Here is a 16,590-nt window from a genome sequence, read left to right as displayed (position 1 = left end):
TCGAGACAGTCTGAAGTTCATTAGAGCTAGTGTCCAAACTTCACAGAAGCACACAGTGGCTGATGGTCCCGTCTAGACACAAACAACAACACTTTTATTATAACTATTATTTTAGTTATTAATACAGTCCATTGGAGACAAACAAAATAATTCACATATGTGTAATCTTAACGTGACAACGTGATGAATTTCTGGGTTATAATTGCACTGCCTCTGCCTTATTGCATATTTATGCATTTGTAGTCATAGCAAAGTTTCTCTTCAGAAGACAAAAGTTTGGTGAACAAACTACAATAGGACTGTTAATGTTGAAGTACAAATAATGGCTATCGCGATCTATTGGGAGAAATGGAATATAATATTCATCATTATTTTTTCATGAGTGTATTATCACCTGAAACTAAGAATCGTTGTGTTTTTGTTAGCTAAGAATGAACCTTCCATATCTACATAAGGACTGATAGGTTGCACCGCCATGTTTCTACAGTAACCCAGAACAGACAAACCAAATGCCAGCTTGAGAGGGCCTTTTTGCATTTTTCAACACCTGAAGGCTATTGTGGGTTTCGACTACACACTTAAAAAAGTAAAGGGGGAAGGAAGGGGTTTTCAGTTGGTTGCAATCTGCAACCTCACAGCTAGATGCCGGTAAAACCAACACATTGGTCCTTTAAGTTGATACTCACTAAACACTTGCCATGCTAACAACTTTGTGAGGCTGTAACGTTCATTGTTAAAAAAAAGTAAAAAATTGTTTGAAAAATACCCTACGGTCAAAATGTGAAATATCAATGTCAACGTCCTTTTGGAGGTGGAGAAAAAGTCAGGGGAACACCAAAGGAAGCAAGATGCATCCTCTGGGGACCATGAAAAACATTGCACCCACCTCACAGTAAGGTACACAGTTACAGAATGATTGTGATCTTGGTTTAGAGATACCAACGTTGACTGTCGGCATGAAACAGGAAACTAACACTGTTAAAGTTTGGCATTCGTCCATAGTAACGTCAACTGATGACCTTCTCTTCCAACAGACAGGAGTCATAATTACTACACCTACTAGGGGGCTTATCTACTTGAATGTTAATCTACATAGTATATGTTAATCCCGCCTTGTTTAGATGCTGCCAGAAATTCTTCCGGATTTACCTCTTTTAAGGCCACTTTCTGCTTTCTTTGTGTTGGCATTCTAAACTCTGGTGGATTTATGAGGACTAAGGTTACCTGCTCCTCAGATCTCTGCAAGGTCAATCCAGGCAGCTAGCTAGACTATCTGTCCAATCTGAGTTTTCTGTTGCACGATTAAAACAACCTTTGACCGTACACATGTTCCGCCAAAACAAGTTCCTTCCTTGCAGAGGTATCATCATCATCCCGGCCTTAGCGCCGGCCAAAACAATTTTGATTGATTTACAGAAATCCCAAAAACCAGAGCACATTTTTCTCTTATCCCGAAATGCTGTGTTGACTAGCCAGACCCTCTTTTGTATTGTGGAGGAACTGTGGAAGAAGGTCGGGCAATGCGAGACAACTATTGTATATATTTTTTTGGGCACTTGCTGAAACGACCGATTCTGTCATTTGTCTTCAGAGCACAGTTAACGATGAGACCCAGGCTACATGTTTCATTTGGTCCTAAGAATAATGTCTTCTATTCAGCCTGGCTGAAGGTGGTGACAGCATATCTGCGAGGCAGGAAATGAAAAGATTGATTACTCCTATGCAGGAATACGTGGCAGAAAAGTGAGAATGTAAAAAAAACAATATTGTGTTAATATGATTTCATTATCCAAAAGTTCAACTGTGCTTCTGTTTTGTCATATTTAGGGTATTCATCGTAGATTAAATGCCATAATTGTTGGTTTTATTAAGGGATTATTGACCTTGCTTTTAACTATACTAGATCCAATGGAAATGGTTGTGGATTGCATTGATTTTCTTACCTGAGTTGTTTTAATATCTGTCAGGTGCCAACATGGCTAATCACCTTTTTTCTTCTCCTTCGGCTTCTTCTCCTTCTCTGTCACTCCCAGTGGTCGTGTTGTATTTGCAGGCCGTGGGAACCAAAGAATGGAGGGAGGTAAGTTAAGATCCCCTTTTCTCTTTAATATCCATATCCAATATTAGCGTCTGTCTGCCAGATCAGTGTTTTTTTCTTACTTTTCTGATTGCTAAATTATTGACTTTCATAGAATCTTTCCTCAATGCTAATGACTTTCAGTCAGGGCTGAGAAAGGGGGGTTATTAAGATGAAGTCCAGAGGAAACTCACTGCAAACTCTTAGAATAGTTTTGAAGAAAAGTGAAAGTGTCAACCTCTTCACTTGCCCACAGGAGTGTAACCACTGTCTGAAATGGACTCATGTTGAAGTAACAGTGAAAAGGTTAAGGAATTAATATATAAAAGGATCTCATTAATAGACAAAAGGAATTCATGTCATTAAGGGCCAGAAAAAGAAGGGAGATTCCTTTTTTCTTCTCATCAAATATGCCCTCTCTGCTCATCACAACTTTTTGCTGTCTCACCCTCTGTCACTCTTTTGTATAAGGCAAGGTTATGTGACTTTGCCCTACATTACTGTTACTTAGAAGTTTTTCCTTTTTTTCTATTTTTTTTTTTTGTTTGACGCTTTGTCACACAGACACATTGCCATGTCATCTCAAAGCCCTATTTTTCCTCGTTTTATTTGCCTATGACATTCTGTCTTTAGTCTGTATTTACCTATTTGCATATAAAAAGTCAACACTTATGTGTCAGTGGAGGCTTCGCACCGCTGATCCCCTCACTTCAAGATACCTCACACCTATTTTGTTTCATGTGGCAGGGCTTAATCAAAAACACGGCATGAATCACAGTGCAATCAGCAGAGTAAACATCTCGCTATCAGCCATGCACACCATGAGCACATCATTGTGCTTGAATGGAAACCTGACAAATCCTTTGTTTTCTTTTGACATTGTTTTTCAGTATGGCAAAAATTGATATATAATGTGTGAATGAATATTTGTCCTTTGAGGGACAGATTTGCATTTCTCATTAGCAAGCAAAAAGAAAATCTATAGCATTTACCAAATCCCTGTATCCTAAAGGTGTGCAGCCTGTTCTCACAACCCATTTGTTCAAAAAGCTACAAAAACTTAAAGGTCCAATGTGTAGGAATTTCTCCCATCTAGCATTGAGGTCGTATATTGCCCTCAACTCTCTTGCACCACGCAGTTCAAAGTACATATTACCGCTGCGGTAACCTTCATGCTTCAAAAAGACATTCTTTTGCTCTTTTCAATGTCTTTATTTTTTTTTTCTGGACACAAAGCCTCCTGTTCCTGAAATTTGAATTTTGAGTTAACACATGGACAAATGTTTCCTTCTTCAAACTTGCCTGGACGCGACAATACCCATTAGCAGCATTAGCAGCACTTGTGCGTTTGAGTGACAGCGAAGACATGAAAGTCGGAGGAGTCCTGTATGTCCCTTACAGGCTAACGTATTTCAAGATGGCGCATAAACATGCAGCGTCTACCCAAGTTCATGCAAATGCAAATGTAAAATTTCAAGCCAAAAGGAATACCTGGAATTAATGGTGGTGGTAAATATTCAATTCACAACTAGAGTTATCTTGAGACACTTTACAGATACAGTAGGTCTAGACCACACTAGGCCACATCATTTACAAGGACCCAACAGTTCTAGTAGTTCCCTCCAGAGCAAGCAGCAGTGCGACAGTGGCGAGGAAAAACTTCCTTTTAGGAAGAAACCTCGGACAGACCCAGGCTCGTGGTAGGTGGTTTCTGACGGGCCGGTTGGTGTTGAAATGAATAATGGCAATAACAGTCAAAATAAAAAGATAATGGAAAAGTGACTAAAATAGTAGTTTGTAGTAGTTCATGACATAGCAGGGCACTGCACAGCAGGACGTAGCAGGGCGTAGCAGGGCAAAGCAGAGCTTAGCAGGATGTAAACGGGCATCGCAGGACATGTAGCAGGACCACGGTGAACGCTGCAACCATGGTTTTGAATCCTCCCTGATCCAAGGAGACATGCTGGGGCAAAAAAAAAATGACGGGGAATGACTCCCCAGAGCTAGGTTAGTAACAAGCATTTCTGGGACATAGGTGTACACAAATGGAAAGATAGAGGAGCTCAGTGTGTTTAAGGAAGTCCCCCGGCAGTCTAAAACTATCACAGCATAACTAAGAGAGACAGGGTAAATAGAGGAGGCTGGTTCGGGCTGTACTGCCCTGCCCCTCTCTAGTTTTATTATATTATTGATTATATGGTAAATTAATCTGATGACTAGGAAGAGAAGCAGAGAAGAGAAGGGATGCCATTTCTGCAGCTAAACACCCTCCCCCGCCGGTCTAGGCGAGCGCTCTGACTCCTCACTGCCTAACTATAAGCTTTATCAAAGAGGAGAGTTTTAAGTTTACTCTTAAAGGTGGGGACGGTGTCTGCCCCCCCCCGAAACCAGACAGGAAGCTGATTCCACAGTAGAGGAGCCTGATAGCTGAAGGCCGTGGCTCCCGTTCTACGTTTAGAGACTCTAGGAACCACAAGTAGCTCTGCATTCTGGGAGCGCTGTGCTTTAGTGGGACAATAGGGCACTAAGAGCTCTTCTCGATAAATCTTCTAGAATAGATGGTTCAATAGAGCTGTGACTATCTGTCAGCCTGGCTACAGGGCTGAAAGGAAGCCTTGGATTGTTCTTATTTTCTTCTATTAGGGATAGAATAAGCCTGAATAGTCTGATCTGGCATTTCTGAGTGACTACCTATACATTTTCTGACTGTCTTGCCAATCTAAACGAGATTCTTACAGTTTGGTAGAACACCATTTACTTTCAAGTTGTTGCAGTATTTTGTTTTAATTGGCGAGTTTGGGAGTTATACCAAGGTGCTAGTTTGCTCTGCTTCATCAACTTATTTTTGAGACGAATAACAAAGTCTAAAGTCGTCTGTAGGCAGGTTATAGCACCAGCAAAATAATTATCAATTTGGGAGGGACTAAAGTTAACATAAAGGTCCTCTGTTATATTAGGGAACGGATTTAAATCAAATGCTGTTAAATTTAGCTATAGCACTGTCAGATAGGCATCTAGTGTAGAAGCTTTTATTTACTTCAGTATAGTAAGAATTCAAAAGTTGATAGAGAATGGTCTGAAAATAAAGGATTCTGCAGAAATATTATTAAATCTTCAATTTTGATGCCATATATCAGCACAAGGTCGAGGGTGTGGTTAAAACAGTGTGTGGCCTCATGCACACTCTGACTGAAACCAATTTAATCTAAGGAGTTGAAAGCAATACTAAGGCTATCGCTGTCAACGTCCACATGGATATTAAAATCACTTACAATGAGTACTTTGTCTGATTTAAGGACCACGCCTGATAAATTTCGGAGAATTCAGAATAAAATTTCCCAATATGGTCCTGGAGCTCAGTAAATGACAACAAATATAATTGGCTGTAACGTTTTCCATGATGGGTGTGGGAGACTTTCAAATGAGTTATAATTTAGTTTAAGTTTAAGATTAATTAACAGGTTTGAATCAAAGATGGCTGAAACTCCCCCCTCTCGGAATTTGATTATTATTATGACTGGGAGGAGTGACTTCATTTAGACTAACATATTCGTCATAACCCAGCCATGTTTCAGTAAGACAGAATAGATCAAATTGATCATCTGATATCAAATCATTTACTAGTACTGCTTTAGAAGACAGAGATCTAATATTTAATAGTTCACTTCTAATGTTCCTATTCTGTTTTATCATTGCAGTGGTAGTTTTAATTCCAATTAGATTGGTGAGTATAGCCCCTCTTTTGTTTACCTTTGATTTAACCAATCTGAGTCGGGGGACAGACAACGTGGTTGTTAGACTATGAGTGGGCAACTGCTCCAGTGGAAGCACAGAGGAGCACATTGCACAGCACCACTGATTACTAATAGAAGACTTAGGTTGTCATGGTCTATGGCCGATAATAGACTCGGTCAGATTTTTTTTATATGAGAGCGGCTCTGTCCAAAGTGGATGAATGCCATCTCTCCTAATTAGACCAGGCTTTCCCCAGAACGCATTCCAGTTGTTTATGTAGGTCACATCATTAGCTGGGCACCACCCTGACAACCAGAGGTGGAAGGATGACATGCGGCTGTACATATCATCACTGATCAGGTTTGGCAGGGGTCCAAAGAAAAGTACTGAGTCCGACATTGTCTTTGCATATGCACAAAGTGACTCGACATTCATTTTAGTGCTCTCCAATTTGCGTAATCGTGCATCATTACCACCTACATGAAGTATGATCTTACTGTATTTACAGTTATCTTTAGCCAGCAGCTTTGGATGGGACTCTATGTCGCCCGCTCTGGCCCCAGGGACACACACGGCCGTAGTTAGATAGTTAACAGTAGTTCATGGCATAGCAGGGCACTGCAGCGCAGAACATCGCAGGAAGTAACAGTTAATCGCACAGTACAATGAACTGGTTCAAAATGCTTTCTATCATTGTACTAGCTTCTACATACAATAATTTGCCCAAACACAAAGACAGCAAATATTTCACAAGTGAGTACATAATAACTGTGGACCAAACACATGAGAAACATCTCTACAAATCTTTCTTTTGTGCTCTTCTGTTGTTATTATTTAATTAAAGGTTTCTTCTCAGAGGTTAATTTTCAGAACAGTAAATCAAAGGGTTAGGTTAGAGCCGTTTGACACAGCTTAATACTGACAACACAAATTGTCTTTTTATCTGCTCTGCTTGCTCTAGGTCAATGAAAAAAACATCTCCCCCACTTACAAAGCAATTCCCTAACCTTCACGCTTTTCCAGCACCTCTTAACCAAATAACGCCTGAGAGAGATTATGAACCACAGGCCTCGAGCCCCAAAAATAGAAACACTACAAGGATATATCATGGTTTTTCTTCTGTCGAGTTGATGCACCAGCTGCCTTCCAAGGTCCGCTACGCTCCCCTGCAAGGCTTTGGTAATGGCCAGGATGGGGAAGCAGTTGATGGTAGGGATTATGTGCGCAGGGCACTAAAGACATGAATCGAGGTATTGAGACTGCGGGGAGGCAGTGCCAAGATCAATACCTCATTACATGGTGCAGTCGGGCCAGGCCTCAGAGGCGAGGCTGGCCGTCCACCAGGTGGATTACCGGTGCGATTGTCAGGGAGATGGACAGATAGCCGGGCGGGAGCCAGGAGGGAGCCTGGACTCGCAAGACTCTGTGGACTTGCCAGGTGGAGAGCTGGGTCAAATGTGGCTTTACTGTAGCTTTCTGATTTCTCTAGGGACACAGGATTTAGCACATAGCACAAGGTGTGATAGTAGTGTGGTCACATCTTTCCAAAGGGAATTTGTAATTATGGATTCCTACAATGGTAATGGCCTGCTGCTGAATCTCATCTCTGAATTTTAGTCACTCCTCTCTTCTGGTGTATTTTTCTTAATGTGAGCTTAATTAAATGCATTGACCTATGAATCAATGATAATATTACCACCAATGATCACTTTCTTCCTTTTCGTAGTTTGGCAGGACAGAGGTAATCGATAACACTCGGAATCCAGATTTCGTCAGAAAGTTCGTCCTGGATTTCTTCTTTGAAGAGAAGCAAAATCTAAGGTTTGATGTGTAAGTAGTCTTGACTCTTTTTCATTCACTTTTTTCTGGATGAATCTGAATTAATTTAATTCCAAACTTTATGCATTCTCAACTTTATGCCTTCAGAGTAACCAAACCAAAAATAGCAATGCTTTTGATTATATTTGAATAATTGCTTTCACTGCAGGTTTTCTGTTAAGTAAAACAACATGAGCTAGTTCTGCACAATTAGGATAAATGGACAAGCCGATCACTACTAAGATCGAATGCTGAGATGTCCAATCATGGAAGGAGATTTTTAAAATACACAATTAAAAAAAAAAGAAGTTACTTGCCAAGGTTGCATGGTAGCCCAACTGATTAATTTAGTGTCCGCATACCCACTCGGTTATTCTGTTTGGTTCACCTACCTGTTTGTCCTTAATCAATCATCCCTTGCACACCTCCGTAGCTTTAATCAAGGCACCAAAATGTGTTTTCATTACTTTATTGTGGGGTCTGTAGGGCAGAAGCTTGTATAGAGATTGAACATGAACATTGTTTGGGATGATACTATTATGCCTGTATTGAATAATTCAAAACTCAGAGCATCCCTCCTGTGGTGCAAGGTAATTTCCAAACAAAAAGCTTTGTGAAATAACCCAGATACTACAGTAGAGTTTCAAGATAACACTTCCTGCTATTCTTTTATTCTTGGCTCTTTTAAATTCTTTTCTTAAAAGAGAAAAAGGGAAAATGTGTTCATTATAAAGCCAGAGCCGGGAATTGATTATCTTAGAATATAGAGTGGAAGCAGGGGGGACGACTAGCTAGCATGGTTCTTACCAAAGGTTAAAATATATAAGTTTAAAAATATACCTACTAGCACCTCTAACTAGTTTATTTAATGAATACACAAACAAAAATGTGAAAAAAGGGATTAAGCTTTCTCTCTGCACCCAAGCTCTAATAAGCATAGCAGTGTTGAAGTTACATCGTTACATGATTTTCCGTTGCTTAACACAGTTTTGGCAAACTTACCTTGATGAACAAACTCCAAACCCACATGTCTCATCTATTAATAGAGATAAGCATAGGCTAGATATTGCTAGCTTAACTAAAAGCCACACAATGTTACAGTACTCTAGCCTGGAAATTCAGACTCAAATCTGAAAGATTAAGGGTCTGGCACTGAGTAATGAAAGTCGGCCATCTCGAGGGGTGTCACCAAGCATGCATTTGAAAATCTGACTGGACGCAATTGGATAACACTAAAACCAATCACAACAACACACAGAGTGACGCATCCAGAACCCCGTGTGCTTAGCTACCAGCGGAGCTAACTGGTAGATTAAACTGTCGACATCTGTTTAGCTCGCCTCTGGCCCGCCTTTTTCAGATACACCGATGTGATTGGTGAAGCTCGGCTGCAAGGGTTAATGAGCAGCATTACTGAATGTCAGAGTGACTCGCTAAGCAAATGCAAATTGTGCTCTCACGAGAACTCTGGATTTCCAGGGTAACAGTACTCCAGAACTCTCAGGGAATTCTTGAAACTCTTGAACACCCTCTGACTCAAACATAACAAGGGGATTGCTGATTGTTAGAGGTGTGCGACACTGCAACATTTGGTGTCGATCCGATATCAAGCAGCAGTGCATAGGCTACTGGAGAGAAACTGAAACTAAAGTATCGATCTCATTGCATTGGTGTTGATCAATATCAATACCAACGTTGGTATCGATATCGATATTTGGATCTAATGACTGTAGCCTTACCAGCTGGTTAGCTGGTATACCTAGATATATTTTAGTCGCTGACTCCCCCTCCTTCAGCCCGAGTCAAGCTATAAACAATCCAAATCAACTAAATCAGCAAATATACTGACGCCCCCATGTTGATAGAGCATGATTAGTAACTGCAACATTGTGACCGAATCTTCTCACAGTAATGTGTTACTGTCTAACACAACAAATGAGCAAGGAAATCGTTGCTTTTGGAAGTAAACAGCTCAATCTTTCAAGACTAATACCAGTGCATGTAAATGCACAAAATCTCTTTTAAATGCATTGTCACAAGTTTTTCCAGTCTTAAGACCTATTTCTTTCTCGCAGGTACAATGTGGACTCCAGAAGCTGTAACATTTCCAAATACGTGAGTACAGTATGATGACAGTTTTGACACAACGCTGACAACTTCCATCATCCATCAAACGCATCGCATTGTGTTCAGCATAACTCACACTGTTAAAGCTAATGTACAGTGAATGAGGCCAGCATCTGATGATGATTTGGTGTCTAATATTTTGTAAATCCATCTTGTGACTAAGCCTTGTTTTTCTTCTTACCAAATAAACTCACGTGGGAGAGCAGAAGGTGAGTGGTGTATACCTAATGCAGATTACTTCATTGTAATATACTTCATTCATTTCGCTTTTTTCTTTTCTGTTCCCAGCAGAGACTTTTTTTGATTTGTCGGTTTCGTACACTTTCATTTTATTGTGTTTTTCTTTCATCTCATTTCATCAAGGACAAACACCAACAGCTCTCACCCGGAAAGCTTCCCACATAGTCTCGTTCTTCATTTTGCCTGTCTGTATTTTATCATCTGCTCAGGTAAAGCAACTTTCAGAACTCTACTTCAAAGTGAAAGCAGCTGTGGTTCTTTGAGACAGTGCACTACAGCAGATTGCACACGTCGGGACATTTACCTACACACAGATTCAGTTTGTGGGTCTCGCACCTACACTTTCTCGCCCACAGCTGACAGACATCAACCCATTGTGCTCTGCCCTTGTTACTGTGCAGGAGTTTTTCTGTGTTGTGTCATCTCTTTTGATTCATTTTCATGTTGCCGTATCCTTTACTCTGTAGTATGCGGGCTGGTCATAAATTTCAAACTCTGTTTTTTAATTAAAATATGCTGATTGAAGGGGAAAGCTCTTCCTTTTACTAACATACATTTGACATTTGCCTTATGCACTGCTGCTTTTAGGAATAATAAGTCACCAAGCACCGGAACAGTGCACCCCTGTAGGACTTCCTCCGCTTGACCTAGTTAGGTTAATGCATGCTTATATAAAAGGTGGAATTAAACCCTCAATTTAAGGTTTAATTTAACGTGACACTTCAATAAGATGAGATTACTCTTTAGTGGAACTTTAATAACTTGAATATTGTTATTACTATCTCTATTGATTTAATGGTCTTTCATAATTGCTGTTGAGCCTATTACCTGACCCTGTTTATGTGAGCACTCACTTTAATGTTAATAAATTGTAATGAACTGGTTCCCCTGTGCTAACTTATGAACTCATATGTTGGAAAGGTTTAAGAGCACCTCAAATAAATGGGAATCTGTAACAATCTGAGCACACTGGTGTCTTATACCCATTTCCCACAAAAATAAGTGTGTACATGAAGGTTTTTTAGACGCGGAAAAAAAACGCTACAAATGGATTGGCAATTGATTTCTTTCACATTGCCACAAAAATTGGCGTGCCCACCCGGGTGTCATGTTTTCACAATGCCGATCGGCGCTGACAAATACAACACATACAAAAAGAATTGACTATATTAACCAGAGTTCCACAATACACAGAGTATTCAGATATTAGCATATAGACTAAAACGCCAATGGGTCCACAGTCTCAAAGTGAACCTAAACGCACTCATTGCAGGGTCCACTACTGTTGCAATTACTCTGTTAAATGACTCAGTTAATTTACACATACATCTGTACATGAGATTCCTGGGTACAGCAAAACAGGCGTATACATCAACATTTACAAATGATATGAATGATAATTTATTGTCCTCAATGCTTCTAGATCTATTTTTGAACTGAATGATATTGTAAAATTAGATTTATTTTGTGACTATGTATTAAACAGTCACATATTTCCATTAATTGTAGCTTCATAGTGTATTCTACTCATTGAGTTAACAAGGGAGCTATCTAACATGTAATCTGCCTTTATTTCAGTAGCAGTTAGGTTGGCGGAGGGATATGATGATGAGATGATGAAGCATGTTTTGTTATGAGTTTTGAGTTGTTCTACGCCTGGAGTGTCATTAAAAAGTGGACCAAGTTACATATTCCTAACTGTCTTCGTGCTCTTACTCTATCCACGCCCCGGAAAACTTGTAGGTAATAACGACGAGTTAATAGTTAACGCTAACAATAGTATCTTACATGGTAAACTATTTTCTTTACTTTAAACATAAATTGTGCGGATTTGAATGTTACAGCAAAGAAAATGTTCTTTAACCCTTGTGTTGTCTTACTGTAAACCATGAATTTGTGGTTCTTTCTAGAGAGAGAATTTAGAGAAACTTTTTTTTGGTCCTTTTTCCAATGTTTTTGTACCTTCATTTGATGCTTTTGACTCTCTTTTTTTAAATGTTTTTGTCTTTTTTTTTTATTCGTGGTCAATAACCTAATTTAAATGACATTATACCTAATTTTTGTGTTTGAAAAAAAAAATGAAATTATGCATTATATTTGACTAATAGTTGAGATCAGAGGATGTTGAATCACAGACTGGTCTATGTCAAAGTGTAGTCAGGACACGGTTTTAAAGTAACACCAGAGAACTTTTCGTAACTTAAAATAATGTTTCAACTTGTAACACGGCAAACGGAACTTCTGCATTCACTTTGCGACTCTCTACCGACTATGCAAGTTTGCCAGATCGGGTAGCGGATCTGTAGTTCCAATGAGACATAATGGGACAATTCCGCTTGCAACCTGTAGGGGGACCAAAGAGGAAATGGTCTCTAGTGTTGCTTCAAAACCATTTAAATTGTTTATTTCAAATGCTGAATAAATCTCAAAATTCATTCATTTTACTTGCGAAGAATGTTGCATGGGTGCAATACAACGTACATTCATCCCAGTTATTTTGGGACAATTTGGTTGTAAGAAACACATATTTCTTATTTAAAAAACTTTGAAAATGGGTCAAATTTGACCCGAGGAAGAGAGGAGGGCTAAGTCATCTGTGTGCCAATGTTACAGTACTTCACTGTTGGCTGGAATATATCTTGGTCCTGCCTTGCAATTAACTCTCTCTCTTCTATCTCCCCCCCCCCGAGGACTTTCTGGGCCAGACCTTTTGTACTCTGGGAGAAATCATTGGCTCCACAGGAGGGCGGCTGGAGAGGACCCTCTCGTAAGTCCAACATCCTAAAATCCTGTCTTTTGTAACAATGAGACATTTCTTTCTTTTTTGTTCCAGTTGTTGAATCCTATTTATGATAGAAATGATGCACATTAATAATTTCTGGCAAAGTGAGAATGAAATGAGTCCCCCGCCGTCTCTCGCTCCATATTTATTGATGGCTTCTTTGGAAAAGAACACCATATGAGTCACTGCAACTAATGCAATGTGTATAGACTCACCAAGTTTAAATAGCCTCATTTATTATATTGTTAGATCAGAGCGCGAGATGTCAGATCAGTCTGCTGCATCGTTGCACACTGAGTTGTTGTTGCTTAAGTTGTATTGAGTAGTTTTATACACAAAAGTGACTGTCTGCTTGAAACAGTATTTTTTGCAAAGGACGTCAGTATAACGTTGATTTCTGAATTATATACTGAATATTGATAGACAGAAAGAGAATACGCTTATATTTTCAGCTTGGTGATGTGTGGATGGAAGAAACCAATGTTTTTTCACATACTTTAAAAGGGGCAGATTCATTGCAAGCACAAACCCCATTTTTATTGTATCTCTGTATTGTTAGATAACACACTGTATTCTGAGGAGTGAAAGGAATGCTGGGAGACAGAAATGTGAGGTCAGAGAAGCCATGAGCCAGATTTGAATCAATTTTTTTGCAAAGACAAGGTGTGTGTCTTCCCCCCCCTTGGTTGTTTTTATCCCCCCATGCCAACAAACGCCGTGGCCGGAGGCATTATGTTTTGGGGTTGTCCGTACTACGCCCACCAAGTACGGTTGTAAGAAACAGATGAAAGCGAGTAAACGAGTAATTGAACCTTTAGACTGAAAGTTTAGACTTTTTTCACTCCTATAACTATTGTTTCCAAGGTCACAAGGTTTTCAAACTCAAATCATTTGCATGTTAAATTCTATTCATATTTATCTCTAGTTGCTGTTCAAGTTTGCCAGTCAGCTAATTTGTACTCCCTAAAGCTTCTTTTGGTCTTGCTCATGGAGGCTTAGCTCAACCAACAGCAACAGCTCTGCATATAAATATAATTGCATAATTAAAACTCCACTCTGTCAACAACAAGTCCTCCCAGTTGGTAGAACTTTTTGACTGGAATGGTCTTACAGTATATAAATCATTGCCACTTTCTTCAGCTGGACTCTTGGATGAGTCAGCTAGGGGCCAGTTTAGCTAGGGGCCAGTTTATGGCCTTAAAGCTGGCCCCTGCCAGTAGCATTATTGGCATGTTTTAGAGAGCTTATCATGCTCTGACAGACCAAGCGATCAGCCGGTTATGGTCCGAGGACCCACATGCCACAGTGTTGGGCGGGCGAGGGACAAAGAGAAAAGCACGGAGAGGGGGAGAGAGACAGACTAGGAGAGCAGTAGTTTTTAACAGTTCGGCATCATTGGATGCAAAGTGAATGTGATGCCAGTTTCTGTAGACGGATACAAAAGTTGTAATTGAACCTGACGTCGAAATAATAGAAATTCAACATTCAAGCCATAATTTCCAAACAACTTTCAAATAAGTCAATTGAACTTTCCTTTTTAAGCCTTTGATACGTTGTCTTTTAACCATGCAAACTCCATCACTCACTCACACACATTGGCAAGATTATAGATTGATGCCTTCCTTTTTTAATTGAATGGACTTTAAAGACTAGGACAATTACTCACACTCATTGCATTCCAGTTCCATGTGATTAATCATCTTTTCACTGTATCCATTAATGGAATTCACCTTGAGGAGAGAAATGAGAAAAGTGACATGAGTAAAAGTTTACCTACAATAAGACCTCTGTCTGAAGGAGTTTTAGAATGACTTATTCTGTGATTAATGGGGTACAATGGAGCTTAAAGACACTGAAAGGGGGGGATTCTCCAACATCGTACAGACATCCCAATCTATCCGTTCAATGAATGGGAAATATGTGACAAGATGTGCCACCTTTTCAAATCAAGTTTTCACTTTTTTTCTTGAATGTATTCTTTTAAATCAACAAGGATGTGATTCTAAAATCAGCTGTTTCACCCTCTGAGCCACATTTACATTGCTACGTTCTGGTTTTCAAGAAAAATTTCGGGCCAGAAGCATTCTCTGTGCACAGAGTGTGTTTTTTTGGTCCAGTAGAAGAACTAATCTCCATTTAAACTAACATGCCCAAACCGCTTATCTCATGAACATTCTCGTACACTGGGCATGCACGTGCTGAGGTAAACAGGAGGCCGCCTGTGTCCTCCGCCCGTTGCTGGTTGTTGCCACGGTAACGTTAGTAGCTTTGTCCCAGAAACTGAGACGTCATGACCCAATCAGGCGGGGAAACATTGGCGTCAGTGTTGGTGTTGCCAAAGATCTCCATTTGGGGATGTTGAGATCTGCAAAGCAAACTCCGGAGATACCAAACCAAAACGGGGTCAGAAGAGTTTTCAAATGTCTCCGGTTGAGAGGCTCTGAAACCGCAAAAGATATTCGTTTTTAAAACCAAAATGTAAATGTACCCTGAGGCTTCTGCTGCTCTGAGAGTTGGTTTTGCAGAAACAATTTGCAGATCTATGGCGTACTGTAAAGACACCTCTAGGAGAGTCCAACGTCGCGAGATGTGTGTGTGACTTTGCTTTGGTTTTTGCACGACCAAACCAAACTAGCCAATCAAGTCCCCTGTTGTCAGATCTCCGCTAAGAATAGTAGTTGTGTGCCAAAATCTTTCATGAATTGACTTTCGTTCAGTTTTAAGCCACATTTTTATGACACAATTTTCAGATCTTGGTAATTTTGAACTATAGGCCTATTTCATTTAACAAATAAATTCACAGAGTTCACTAAAAAACCTTTTGAGCAACTATAAGGTCAATATTGTTTTTCACTAATGACAAAACTACAAATTATCCACGCATTTATATGGAACTAAGCTTTAGGAGCTTTCCATCTTTACTCTCCTTCCTGGACTATTTTTGACTGGCGAGATGGACGGCGACCGGAAAACCAACAGCTACAGTGAGTTGTTCAAAACCTTTCTTTTTAGTAAACTCTATGTACGCAAACAATGTTCTCAATGCTTGAGTTCATGTGTAGAGCCCCTGGGGATACTTCAAAGTTTCATGTTGTGTCAAGCCTTCTTAGTGTTTTAAAAATGGCTATTTTGAGGCTAGCGTAAAAGTGCCCCTAGCTCTCCCATTCAAAAGGCCATTTGACCGAAAAACAAGAATACGGTATATCTTAAAAGTGACGTTTCTATCCTAAATATGCTTTTAAACAAAACATTCACAAAAAGACCGTAAGTTGCATTTTGGTGAGAATTACGCTTTAACTTGTCTGAGCTGGAGCCAATCCATCCAATTTACCGAACAACGTTGGAGAAGCACTGATTTTAACATAAAACTGCATTATTCAGTGTTATTTTTTTTTCAACCAGTTTTAATCACTGGGTCCATTTGTTCTGGAGAGGAAGAGAGTTCTGGAGATAATTAGTCCCGGTAAAAAACTCCTAAATGATGAAACTGACTGCAATGACGCTATTGCTCTGTCTTTTGTTATTGTTTGGATTGAGATACCAGTAGCCGCAGGATATTATATATTGAACATGCTTTATGTTTCCTGGCAATGCAATTGTTTATTACCTATTAAGTATTTGCCATTAGATATTAAAATGAGATTTTGAAAGCTAGTAGTTGACATTTTCTTCTCATCACACTCCATAAAAAAGCAAAAATACCAACTGTACCAAAAGCCTTGATAGCTGCTAACTGCTCCACTATGTTCTTCAGCTAGTCGCTAAGTAAGTGCCAATTTTTGTTGGGCAGGTAGAATGCGAGGGGGGGGGG

General features: G+C 39.7%; 1 protein-coding gene and 1 long non-coding RNA gene across 2 annotated transcripts in view; one reads left to right on the top strand and one right to left on the bottom strand.

The window, feature by feature from the left end:
• Positions 1-16,590, top strand: part of LOC116692536 (copine-9-like) — an 83,328-nt gene that overhangs the window by 15,594 nt on the left and 51,144 nt on the right. The window contains 5 exon segments of the mRNA XM_032520907.1: positions 2,034-2,080; positions 7,539-7,642; positions 9,706-9,745; positions 9,964-9,966; positions 12,688-12,764. Of these exon segments, the coding sequence (XP_032376798.1) occupies positions 2,034-2,080; positions 7,539-7,642; positions 9,706-9,745; positions 9,964-9,966; positions 12,688-12,764 (271 nt within the window).
• Positions 8,019-12,584, bottom strand: LOC116692537 (uncharacterized). Its single transcript, XR_004332724.1, has 3 exons — positions 12,479-12,584; positions 8,643-8,645; positions 8,019-8,031 (listed from the first exon to the last, which is right to left on the bottom strand). It is a non-coding gene; the product is annotated as an uncharacterized LOC116692537 (long non-coding RNA).

The sequence above is a fragment of the Etheostoma spectabile genome, chromosome 7 (assembly GCF_008692095.1).
Source record: "Etheostoma spectabile isolate EspeVRDwgs_2016 chromosome 7, UIUC_Espe_1.0, whole genome shotgun sequence".
Lineage (NCBI taxonomy): Eukaryota > Metazoa > Chordata > Actinopteri > Perciformes > Percidae > Etheostoma > Etheostoma spectabile.
This window is presented reverse-complemented; position numbering and strand designations above follow the sequence as displayed.